Source organism: Pyxicephalus adspersus, chromosome 3, assembly GCF_032062135.1.
Source record: "Pyxicephalus adspersus chromosome 3, UCB_Pads_2.0, whole genome shotgun sequence".
In the NCBI taxonomy this organism is placed as follows: Eukaryota; Metazoa; Chordata; class Amphibia; order Anura; family Pyxicephalidae; genus Pyxicephalus; species Pyxicephalus adspersus.
In genome coordinates, this window is record NC_092860.1 from 35,410,719 (window position 1) to 35,424,231 (window position 13,513).

A 13,513-nucleotide genomic window follows, 5' to 3' on the forward strand; every position below is an offset into this window, starting at 1 on the left:
ACACACGTACAATTGTTCCTGTATGATAATTGGCTCAGGGCCAATATCGGACGGGAATCTTGCATGTGTACAGAACTCGTCGTCCGAACGGCCGTCCTGACGGATCCACAGATGATGGATGACGAACAATCGTAATGAAAGTGAAGGGAAGAGAGCGCAGCAGGGTGCCGCTCCATCGCTCTCCCCCACCCCTCTCCATGGAGCAAACCGGTGCTGTATGTACAACACTCATTCATGCACTGTGCAGTCGTTAGTCGTTGGAAAGAATGGAAATCATCATGTTCTGTCTTTACCATAGAACATGCACAAGTTTTTGGAAATAAGTCAACTAACTGAAAGTGTTTGCGGAAGAACAGAAATACAGGATGATGGAACAGCCTTGACAGGTTAAACACACTTTAATTTGCATTAAAGTGGAAAACACACCAGCATAATGGCAGACTTAATGTAATGTAAGTTCCTGTTAGTTGTCACACCCTGGGACCCTAATGTTGCTAAATATATTAAAAACTAAAATCATTTGGTTATTAATTAAAATTGAAAGTCAAATAAAAAAATGCTTAATAAACATTCAGGAGAAAACAGCTCTTGTTGGGTATATCATTAACAAAAAGCACACACGTTGGATTTCTGTCACTGGAAACATTCTTTTGTGACTGTTTCCAGTGACAGCAGAAGACTGTACAAACAGTGCTGTTCAGTTCTATAAAGAGGGAAAGGGGAGGACGAGTGAGTGGCACCCAACTGTGCTCACCTTAATAGGAAAGTACAGGGGTCGCTCTAGTCAGTCCATGATTTGCCTGGACAAACTTATAAACGATGTTGGGGGACTGCTGTATGCATGCAAGAATATGATTGTCTACAGCGACAATAATCTAGCATGTCTATAAAGCTTAAATATGCACCAAGTGCTCCAAAAACACTACTAGAAACAAGAGTATAATATTAAATAACAATATACATACTGACCTTTAGTATATGCTGTATAACATTATAATAACTCAGTAAGAATTCCTTGTACAAAAGAGCTTAGAGCCTTAAACCTCTAATTAAAAGTTAAATAAGAGAGCAGTTAATGGTAGGAAAAATCACTTGGCATAGAATATGGAACATACCACGCCCAACAAAACATTTAAATGCATCAGTACTATGAAACATGCAGTTACATTAGAATTACAGTGAATTTTATTACAACACAAGCAAGTATTTAAACCCATATAAGGCTCTTTGTGTGTTTATGGGAATGCCCAGCTAGTTGCTGTTTGTGGTTTTTTATTTTGTAGGCCGCTGTTCCAGATTTAGTTGGACTGCACATTGTATTAAGCAAAAACAGAAGGCGGCTGGCAAGCCTATCTCTAAAGTATAAGCAAGCCAAGTGGAACACTTCATAGGGGTTAACTCAGTACTTCTTCAACAGCATTCATTGAGCTGAATGTTAGGTAAAATGTGATATGAATAAACCTTTATGAAAGATGAAGTATGTGACAATTAAGTAGTGGCAGTAAAGTGCACACATTTCTGAATATTTCACTGTTTTACACCCAGGTTAAGTGATTTACATGCAGTGACCATGAGCTGATTATAGTACGTCAGACCATCTGATTTTACAGGCAAGTAAGTAAAACAACATATTTTTAAATATGAGATATTTTTTGCCTTGATTACATTTCCATGTCTCACTTAACAGCGATGTAAGCCTTTTATTTGAAGGGGGGGCATCTAATGCATTCCATTCCCATTTCACAGAGTTCCTCTTAATTTCATGTTCCTCTACGTCCCTCGTGAAGCTTATGAGTAAGTCTACATTAAAGTAATATGATAATATGGTGTGTTCTCCTGCCAGACAATCCTCTCTTACTAGAATTTTGTAGACTTTATCATGATTTATGAATCACATCTTTGCATTCTAGGCTTACTCACATATGTGACTATGGTTGTGTTATCCACTCAGAACTAACGGAACGTAGTTCTCTAACTTAGGATTTCTTTCAGTTTTAATCTGTCCCTGAATGAATCAGATTTATTTCATTTATTGTCTGAGAAGGGAGAATCAATGTTTGAATAATGAATGGTAGATTAACATTCTTTTCTGAGATGCAAAGCTCAGTAATCTAGAAAATCTAGAATTTAGACCTAGAAACGCTATGCATAAAAATATATATGTATATTGTATGTTAGTATGTGCACACTCTTTTGTAGATACCTTGGTCACAGTATGGAGCCTCTATATTTCGGCATGAAACATATTGTATGGATTAGTGGTACAGAGGCATTGTTCTTGCCATCTCAAATAGTATTCCATACTGATTCATAATGTGATGATAGATAATGTAAGCCTCCTGTCCTCTTATCTCTGTTTGATGCTTTCATAGAATTTCTTTACTGGCCAAGCATCTGTTTTAAACACAAAAACTCACCAACTATTCACATTTTACATAGGTATTTGTGACAGCATCTATACCCTGGTTCGTGACATTGAAGCAATGGAAAGTATGAATCTGGAGCAGCAAAACTTTAGAGTTTATTTGTAGTTTCCATCTTCTGATGAAGTGCTAACAATTTTATACAGCTTTATACTATACATGCTAAAAACTAAATGTAAAGTCAAGAAAATGGTGTTAATTAATTAGTAGTTAATCCTAACCAAAAGATAATATAAATAAACAACTATATACTCTTTTCACCTTTACTATTCTTGATACTACTTTATCCTTTTTACAGACATTTGCTGTCTATATTGATACACTTAAACAAATTCTGGATTGCATTGCTACTATTTCCAGGGTGTTTCCTACAGTTGACAGTTGTGGATAAAGCTTGTATAACATTTAGTGAAACAACTACTTAAAATCTACACCTGAAATCCATGCCGACTACCAGTAATGAATTTAAACCCCAAAATGCCCTACAAACGTCGCTGTATGCAAGTAACAAATTTGTATAATATTTGATCTAAAAGAGACTTATTTAAGGCTGTTGTTTTAGTATATAACTTGAAACTCTTGTCAGCTTTTCACTAATGTAAATTTTTTGGCATTTTAGTTATCATTTGCCTTCATAAATCTACAGTAAGTTAAATATTACTTATAAGAAATTGTAGAAGCCACAAAAATAATGTTTATGGTAGGGCTGAAGGCAGAGTAGAGGGATAAGGGCAGGAGTGAGGCATGGGTTTAAAAGGGATATACATTTTGAAGTCGAAGTAAACTCCTGTTTACAACTATCATACACATTAAAGTACAGCATGTCAATTACCTTTTGACAGAACTCCCCTCCTCCATTCCTATCCTCAAATACCAGCGTTTTTCATTCTAGTGACATCATCAGCGCATATGGATTTTTTGTCTGCCAGGTTGACATCATCAGATCGATCTGACAGTAAAAACCCATTTAACTCACAGAATTACATGGGTTAATATTTCCTTGGTAAAGTGTCACGTACATATTTTATACAAGGTAATATTCAAGTAAGTAAGTTTTGTGTTTATTTTTCTGAAAATGGTGTGTATTTTAAATCAGAAGAAGCAGTAGAGATTATAGTAATAGAAAGGGGTTGAGCAGTGAAGGGATCTTGGAACTATGAGTGCTGGAATACAGCAAAGAGGTAAGTCCCCCATTTTATGCAAGTATGCTCTAAAAACTTGTCCATTTTGGCAAAACCATTTTGGCTAACCTTAGCCACAAAACAGTTCCTTAATAATAGGGTAAAAGCTTGTATGACATTTTAGAGATTATAAATACTTTATTTCAAACATTATTGTTGCCAACCTATGTACACTCCAGTTTCAGTATGACCTCCTCCTCAAATTTCCTCATATCTTTGAAAGGCTCACAAAAAAAGTGCTGTCATCAGAGAATAAAGTTTGAAATAATGTGTTGTGTATATTGTATTCATAAGTGCTCATGCATAAAATTCTGGGATCTCAAGTACACCATACCATACAATCATAATCTCTATGTTGGGTGCAAAAATTTAGATACCAAATGTACAGGTTCATTTTTCATTGTTCATAATTTATATAATGCAGGTTATCCACATCCCATATGTGTACTCACAGAAGATCAAACTGAGACATATGCTTCCTGCAAATTTGCAGATGTCTCCTAAAGAAAACAGCACAAGAGCATGCCATGCATTATAAAGTGTCACCACTCTGGTATTGTAGTATAGTAAATTCAGGCACTAATCAAGTCCTCCTTCCAGGAAATCCAAGGAATTAATGTCAAGCATTACATTAAAAGATACACATGAGTACTGCAGATGCTTATTGTTAGCAACTACTGCATAAGCATATGCTTATAACATAACTAAGGCTGCATTATACATAGCCTTAGTAAAAATGTGTAAACAAATATATTAGTATTTTGTTATACATTTTATAAGAATAAATTAGGAACCCTCTTGTGATTAATAAATATAAGGACCAATGTACCTGCTCTGGTGCATTGGGTTAACCCATGTGCTTCAACACACACTAATGTGCACAATTAAATGTGTAAACTGCCAGTACACACCTGAATGGAAGTTTGTAAAACTTATTTGCAGAACAGTAAAGGGTAAACATTGAACACAGAAGAAGAATAGATACAGTCCCCAGATTGTATCAAAAGCAGATAGCTGTCCAAGTGTCTGGAAGGAGAACTAAAATGTTGTATAAGCCTTTCTTTATCTTCTGTGGCTACACAATGCTCCAAAGGAACTGGGCAGAGAGAGAGAGAGAGAGAGAGTTTTTGGGAGTAGAAAGAGAACAGACCTTTGGGACTTATTAGAGTCCAGTAATGAACTGATGAAAAAGTAGGAACAAGTGTGGTAGCACATGATATGTATATAAATGTGTAACTCCAGTGAATATACAAGAATAGATATACAAGAATAAAAAATAGTGAGTAGTCTTTGTTGTGTGCACTTTTGTTGATAAGAAGGATAACATCCTGTCAAATGCAGTATAGAAAAAAAGTATACCCATGATCCGTGTAACTGGCTAAACGGACCAGCAAAAGACTTCCAATCATACAGTCAAGATTCTCAAGTTAGATTGCCATAGCCAGCCATATTATTAATACAATTGTTCGGGTCTTGTAAGTAAATTTAGGTAATGATTGCGTTTCTGCTTCTTGTAAATGCAATGCCTTGCCAAATATGAGACCCAAAAACAAACCATGTTTTACAATCAATAGGTAAACCGCACAAGACAGTTACTTATAAATCTTAATTATTTGTCACTTCAACACCTAATGCTAGCTGAAACCACCGCTTAACACTGAAAAATGTGTTTGTGATTCACTGGAAACATTTTGGCTTTGAACTATATAATATAGCAGCCAGCTATCCTTGCTGCTTCACCACATTAAGAAAATGACCACTTGCAAACACAATCTCCCATCTCTTATACAAGATTCATTAAAGTTTTTATTTCATAATGATACATTTTGCTTTGACAATTTTGTTTTCTTTTCTAGCCAAGCTTTAGATTAAACAAATATTATTGTTGAAACATGATCTCCTCTAAATGGCATTTATATATTGTATATTTCAATAAAACTGCTATTTAAAATATATACCCATGCAGGAATATATTAAGACAAATGTCATAAGCATTACAAGCAAAATAGTTTTAGAAAGTCTGATCATGCCTTCCAAAAACATTTGGCAGTAAGGGCCAGTGTTGATGGGTTTATATTAGCTCCATACAGATCTTGATCCATATACAATTCAATGGGTATGCAAAACTCACCTAGGGCTCTATTTATTAGGCAGGGAATCAGACATTTCCTCAAACATTCCTTGTTGGAGAATCTTCCATGTATTTTTACCATTCTGAGGCACATTCACACTTGCGAGCATTAATAGACATAATAGGCATGTGCAAATGCTTGTACAGGTGTTTGCTTGCAGTTGCAAGAGTGCAATTACAATACATCAATGTGGTTTGAATTAACTGATAATGCAAATCCAAAAATCAAATTGACTTAATTTAATAATTTAGTATAATCCTGACCATATATATATGTTTATAAAAACTAATTACAGAACCTAATCTCATCAGTCTTGATGTCAATTCATAGTCGACAACTATACTACCATGTAAAGAACACAGTAAATGTTCACGAGTACCTAGAGAAACCCAGAGTAAAACAAATCAGGTTTTTTAATATTTTTGTTACGGTGAACAGTAACCTGCCCAATGTGAACAGATGATGGTGATAACTGAAGCACAAGAAATTTGTTCTGGGTGGAACTTGGTGGATTACTTATAACAGTCACAGTTATAATTATAGTTAAAGCCATGATTAAACTCATCCATACCTATCTGAGCCTGGTTCCATAGGTGTAAGAGGAGGTAGTTGGGATGATGGATTATGAGGACTGGACTGCAAGTTACTCCCAGGAGATGGGTGGCTGGAAGTAAGAGGCTGAGACTGAGGCACATTCCCACCAGCGGTTCCACTTCTACTTGAATGAGAACTGGGGAAGAGGGCAGCTACAAAAGAGAAAACAGATTACATACAAAATAGCTTATGGTATTGGTATTAGACAGTTAAACAAATTTTGACAGTCAAAGTGAAGCCAAATAATACTGAAAGGAACAGGATTTGTACAGCAAATCTGAATAAGTAATCTAAGATCCAGCTTATTTGCTTCATGTAATATCTGCCACACAAGGATTAATGGCTCACTGACTGCTTACAATCTGGGTAGCGGATCATTTGGTAACACTACATGATTATATATTTGAATTTCCATCTCTGCTTTGAATACCACGGTGTTTGCTTGAATAAATAGAAAGGCAAACTTGAATTGCAGTAAATAACAGTATCCAATCAGTAGTCAACAAAAAACTAGCATTAACAACAGCGACAATTTGGTTTTACCAGTCTTCCTAGAGTCAGTAAACACAAAGTAATAAAAGGACCGAATAATTAACTTTCCTGAAAACCTATTCCTGTGATAAATGCTTCACAGGTCAGTCTTGTGAAAAACACTTAACTAGCTCAATATACTATGTTTATGAATACATATGTGTATCTGCATTTAATAAATAGCTTATTAATCAATATTATCAATACTATTTTGTATCTACAGGTGACATAAAAATTGAAACTGAAATAAAAAAGCAAAAAAAAAACCAACATAACAACATATTAATATAGTATTATAATATATTAGTTATATAATATTATTATAAAAATAATATTGATAAAATAACAAAAACAATCAGCAGAAAAAAAGCTAAGAGAAGAACAGAAATAGGACATCGGGCTGATAAGGTCAGGTAAATCGGGTAAAAAAGGTATGAATAAGTATAAGGGACTATTAGGGGTTAAATATGTATATTTTTTTAACACCTTGGATTTACATATCAATGAATAGTAAATACAATTGAAGGATATATTTTTACATTGCATTTACATTTTCATGTGCCATTTTTCACAGAAGCAGCTGCATTTTGTAATACATAGCAATTCTCAGCTGTCATTTTCACAGCCAGTAATAGCGATAGGGGGGCCGAGGCAGGGGAAGGGGAGACGTGTCCTGGAAGCTTTCAAAAGTAACAGAGTCTATTTAATCTGGTCACAAATGTGAAACAGCAATATATGTAGATATATGACTCCATGTATTGGCTTAAAGGAAAGAAACAGAGTAGATTGCAACATATCCCTCTCAAGATATGATCTTAGTTGTAGTCTTCAAAATCAGCTCCTGCATGTTTTGTTATTTTGAAGAGAAGAATTTTGCTGACACTACCTAACTATACCATGCCCAACAAAGAAGTAATGTCATTACAAACTCCAAATCTGCAGTCTTAATGTTAGTCTTCGTAATCCAGAGGACTTTTTTATTTATGCACAATTTATGAGTACTGTTGCACCCCAAGATTGTTTATACATAAATTTATAGATATATGTAGATAGATATATATGTATACATAATGTATGTGTACGGGGGTTGGGGGGTGCTGAGAAGTTCCTGGCTTTGCCCCCTTCCAGATGAAATAGAAAAATTAGTGTGGGGGCATATGACAGCCTAATATCTTAGTATGTAACTGTGCAAATATCAGGTCTTTGCAATTCTTAAAACTGTTTTTTCTTTTAGTGAGAAGCTGTGATGGCAGAGGCACAAGCAAGTTTCACGTCACTGGAGTTACGGGCCATCATGAAGTTTTTGTTTCTCCAGGGAAAGTCAGCATAGGACATTCACACTGAGATGTCACAAACACTGGGGGAGAAGTGTCCTTCCTACAGCACTGTTAAAACCTGGATATCTTGTTTCAAGACTCAGCATTTCACCGTTGAAGATGAGCCCTGCAGTGGGCACCCCCCAACCTCAACTCACCCGGCAACCTGCGATGCTGTCCATGAGCTGATTATTGAGGACCAGCGAATATCCGCAAAAAAATAGCCCAGATACATGACATCTCACGGGAGTCTGTTGGGTTTGTTATCACCACTATCCTAGACATGCGCAAGCTTTCAGCAAAGTGGGTGCCGAAGTGTTTGAACAGTGATCAGAAGAAGGAACGAGTTAAAGCATCCAAAGCCATTTTGGCCCATTTTAAAGCTGCACAGGACTTTTTGGCTAGGTTAGTGACTGAGGATGAAACCTGGCTCCACATCTATGATCCTGAAACCAAAGAACATTTAAAGAAATGGCGCCACAGCGGGTCTCGTGACTAAAAAAGTTCAGAACCCAGAAACCCCCGCCAAAAAAGTCATGGCATCGGTTTTCTGGGACAAAGACGGTATTCTGTTGGTGGACTACCTACCTCAGGGCTCTAGTATCACTGGACAGTATTATGCTAACCTCCTGGACCAGCTGAAGGAGGCAATTAAGACAAAACGCTGTGGAAAGTTGACCAAACGGATCATTTTTTTGCAGGACAATGCACCTGCGCACACGTCCAATGTTGTGGGACCATTATCTGTTCCCAAATTTGAAGAAACACCTGAAAGGGCAACATTTTGAGGACTTTTCTGACGTCAAAGATGCTGCTGAGGGCTGGTTTTGGGCCCAACCAAAGGACTTTTATTTGAACGGTCTAGAAAAGCTGCATTTACGCTGTACCAAGTGCATCAGTCTCAGGGAGCAATGTGTTGAGCACATGGGTTTTTTCATAGCTCTGGCTCTCTTCTTTCTGGGCAAAGCCAGGAACTTCTCAGCACCCCTTCGTATAAGGGTGTATATGTGTGGGAAAGGTTGTGATCTGTTTACCCCTGTCCAGGCACATAGACCCCCCAGGGGGAGCTCTAATTCAAGGGACTTCACAGAAGTAACAATAGGGTAATAAATAACAATACAGGGATTGGTCAGGAAAGGGCTGTAAAAATAGATGATAGAACAGATGGCGTGAGGTGGTAACCCCCATGCTAATCTTTGCTGACACCTAGATCAGATGAAACCTGCTTGACTTAACTAACAACTTCAGAACTCCTACATTTCATGTTTCAATTAATTACTGGAGTTTGAATTACCCTATCCCAAGCTAAAGGAATGATTCAGCCAATAGGTGTTGAACAAATAACATCCAGTAGCCAATCCTAACTCACTAATGATTCCCAATGGGAATTAACTATATAAAAATAGGAACTGAGGGAATAGAGGTCTTTTTTCCTCCTTTTTTCTCCTGGGGGGTTTCTTAGGTAAGCCTCCATGGAGCTCACTTCTGAAGGAAGAAGGCTCCTGATGTACCTAATAACATCTTAGCAGGTAGCTACAAGATATTCCCGATTGCAGTCTTATATAGGTCTATATTATTATTGTAATACTTTGCTTTTTTGTAATTATTGTGTTGTGTACTAACCATTGTTAGAATATTACAGGGGTTACCTACTAACAGCCTTAATTTCATTTATTGCATGTTTTATTGATTGAAGTTCCTATATCTAGATATCAACCAGTATTAATTTTTTTTTTGTTTCACCTTGTTTTCCTAAATAAACTGTTTGAATGACTAGCTATCATTGCATTGATAGGGGGATATAACATCCATATTTATGCAGATAAATATTCCTAATCAACAGTACTAACACATTGTTTAGTTTAAAAATAGAAAAATGTTAAAATGAAATGTATGCTTACTAGTGCTAAAGAAAAATTATGTTTCAACTCACATTTTAGTTTTAAGAGTGTTAATCATTTAGACATTTAAGTATATTAACAGCAACTTATTTTTCCATGGAGTAATAGAAATTTCAGTTTCAAGAACAATCTGATACTGGTTTTCTTTATTCTTTCCCTAGGGAGGTACACTTTAACATCTGGCTTTCCAACTTACTCATCCCTATACATGTGGCTCAGTATAACTTCTTGGCAAGAAGTGATGAAGCTTCAGTGGAAGGAAGACATCAGTGATTTTGGGAATAACATTTAGAATGCCCTAGCCTATTTGTGTATATAAGGTAGTAGCTTCTCTGTTTCCAAGAACTCCTAGCCAAATACTTATATTTACAAAAAGCATTGACATTCATTTAAGCAAGTACAGGTATACATTTAGCACTGAGTAATCATTTTTTATATTGTGGTCAACCAAACTGTTTTGTTAGGAAAGTATCATATAAAAATGCTAATTTATTTAATAAAGAGTGCACATTTACACAAATCTTTCCTTTTCACTATTTTGAAAACAAAAGCCTTAGCGACTGAAGGTTTAAATTTAACTAAGTAACATTAAGGGGCTTTACTATCAGAATACATTATCTATATACTGTTTTATCAGATTTAATGCAGAATGAACAGTCAGAGTTTACATTTGTCCTAAAAGTTGTTGCAATAGTTGTAGGATTTTGCTGCATGTGTACCTGTGAAGAACAGAAGCTCTTCAGGGTGGTTTGAAAGAAAAGAAAAAGCCCTTTTAAGTGGACTCATTTAAAATCTAACTGAACACAAACTGTAAAAGGTAGTCAGATAATATGAAACCTGGGCAGAAATATTAAGCTGTATTTACATGATAGACTGGGAAATATGGAAATATGCCATTTGTACAGCTGTACCCAACATCGTTTAATCACAATTTGCCTAGTTTTTCAAACCAATTCCCCTATAACTAGTGACAACATCTTTCCTGTATTAGTTAGGGGCATAACGAGGCACATCCCGCCCACATGCTGCTTAAAAAGTCACCAGAACAGATTGTTAACCTTCTGAATAAGTATTCCTTGAGCTTTTCAGTAAGTACATTTCTCCCGAGTGTCTATTTAAAAATTGCTCAGGGAACATAACCTAATAATATTTTAAAACTTTGATAGTGCTTTTTAGTTGTGACTTCTGTCCACCTTTTGTTTTATGATCTCATCTGAAAAACATGTTGAATGTTGACTAGATACTTCTCTCTTGCCATTTAGAGAATAATTGGGTAAGTTAGGTAAGAAAGATAGCTTCCATTCAAAGATATGCAAAAGGGCAATCAAACATAAATTACACACTGCATAAAATAGTTTCAGATTTAGGAGCAGATTATCACAGCTGAATGAGTAAAAGATAAAGGCGTTATAGTGGCAAGAATACATTTTGTTAGAGACAGCAGAAATCCACTTAGCTATGCTGTGGCAGAATAACTACAAGTTGCTTCTTGTAAAGTTGCATAAATCAGGAAAAAACATACTGAAAAAAATCTGACTGATCCACTAAAGTATATGCTCATTTGACTGTGCATCAATTCCATATGAACTAGCAAATTCTATGTTCATGGAACGTATAATGCATTTTGAAATGTCCATTAAAACAGGTACTACTACTATATGCCGAATTTATTAACAAAGGGGTGGTATGCTATGGAACCTAGAGTCCAAATGTAAGCTGTGATATACCAAAAATACAAAATGTACAAAGTTTTCCCTATTTTATTTATTCTAAAATCGTTTTAAGATGCACAACCATATAGGTATAAAAATAGGCACAGCTTTTGTTAAAAGCGACTAATAAATGTTCTTGATAAAAACTACCTTGCTGTGAACCCTGCATATGAGGGAAATGCATGGAAAATGCAAGATAAATTTGCATTTTCAATACACACAGTGAAAATTCAAATTTATCTGTGCATTTTCCAATGCACATAGGAATTGAGGAATAATCTCAAGCAATTTTAAAGCCAAAGTAAACGCCACTTTTTTTTTTGTTCTTTCATGTTTTTTATACAATAAATACGTTTTGTGCAGTGTGCATAAGAATCTTCTCCTGTTTTTTTTCAAACTATAGTACGGCCCCCCGACAGTCTGAGGGACCGTGAACCGGCCCCCTGTTTAAAAAGTTTGAGGACCCCTGGTCTATGCCATGTAATCATTCATTTATGATTTCCCCTGCTTTTAATTCATTAAACTATCATCATTACAGTAAGGTTCAGTAAAGAGTATAAATAGTTGTTTTTATATGCATATATATTACTTGTAGTTTGGATTACCAGTATTTTAAAATACCATTTTATCACGCAACATTGTTATGTATAAAGGAATGCCCTGGAAGTATTCTTTGACATGCCAACTACCTTCCACAATAAAACTTTACAGATTAGGTCTTTCACTAATTGTGTTATTCCCACTGCAGTCATTAAAAAGGATTCTGTAGCAGTATTATGAAGCATTGGGGATAAGCATTTAGTAGATTACAAGTGCTGTACTCAGAACTAGTTAAGCTCCCATACCACAGGTTAATTGGCTGCTCTAATTGCTTCTTTATTGTCTTCTACTTTTAAACTGAAAATGTACAAATTACTTTGTACAGATGTTTCCAGTTTCTAAAAAATTGTAGATACAATAGTAAAGTATTAATCTGCAGATCAAACATATCTACCATTCTCACTGTAAGTGCTACCACATTGTAAAGTCCTTAAACGGTACAAAGCAGAGTGAAACGTGAGACAATTGCACTCATCTCAGCAGCTATTTCCGAGCACCTCTTGATCTGAGTGATCAGCAAGTTTTACCTCCTCTTTTTTTTCTGACATGTACCATTGACCCATAACCATACAAGGATTCTCATGTAAAACTTCTGACAAAAATGTTCTGATGTATATTAAAAGAGTTACAGTAAAAATAAAAATCAGCTAAAACAAGAACACAAAAACACATAAGGGGGACCTACAGCACTTCTGAAAACACTAGTTGCCTGGCTATTATAATGTAGTGCTTTATTTAAAGCAGAGCAACCAGACCCATCAGGAAAGTTTGTGTAAACTCAGAATTTTGCATCTGCATGCTTATTCTGAATCAATAGAAATCTTAAAACCTTAGGGGTCAGTACATTAGCCAGGCAACTAGCACTATGTCCATGTTACTCTATTAAAGGTTTTCTTAAAAGGTATTTTTAGCCCCCCCAAAAAATCACCTTTTTTTGGTATTACAGGTATCAGACTCTCAGGTAACAGAGACAGATGTTAACAATGCTGAACGTGATGAGAAATCTAACAGTTTAAAGTCCTAAAGGTGGGGAGGATTTTTGGGAGGAGAACAGTTTTCAGTCCTAAAGGTGGGGAGGATTTTTTCATTGGGGATATTTTGGAAAGATGTATCTTACTTACTT

General features: G+C 35.7%; 1 protein-coding gene across 1 annotated transcript in view; it reads right to left on the reverse strand.

The window, feature by feature from the left end:
* Nucleotides 1-13,513, reverse strand: part of GLIS3 (GLIS family zinc finger 3) — a 211,393-nt gene that overhangs the window by 29,345 nt on the left and 168,535 nt on the right. Inside the window, exon 8 of the mRNA XM_072404214.1 lies at nt 6,308-6,482. Coding sequence (XP_072260315.1) covers nt 6,308-6,482 — 175 coding nt within the window. The remainder of the gene's footprint in view (nt 1-6,307; nt 6,483-13,513) is intronic.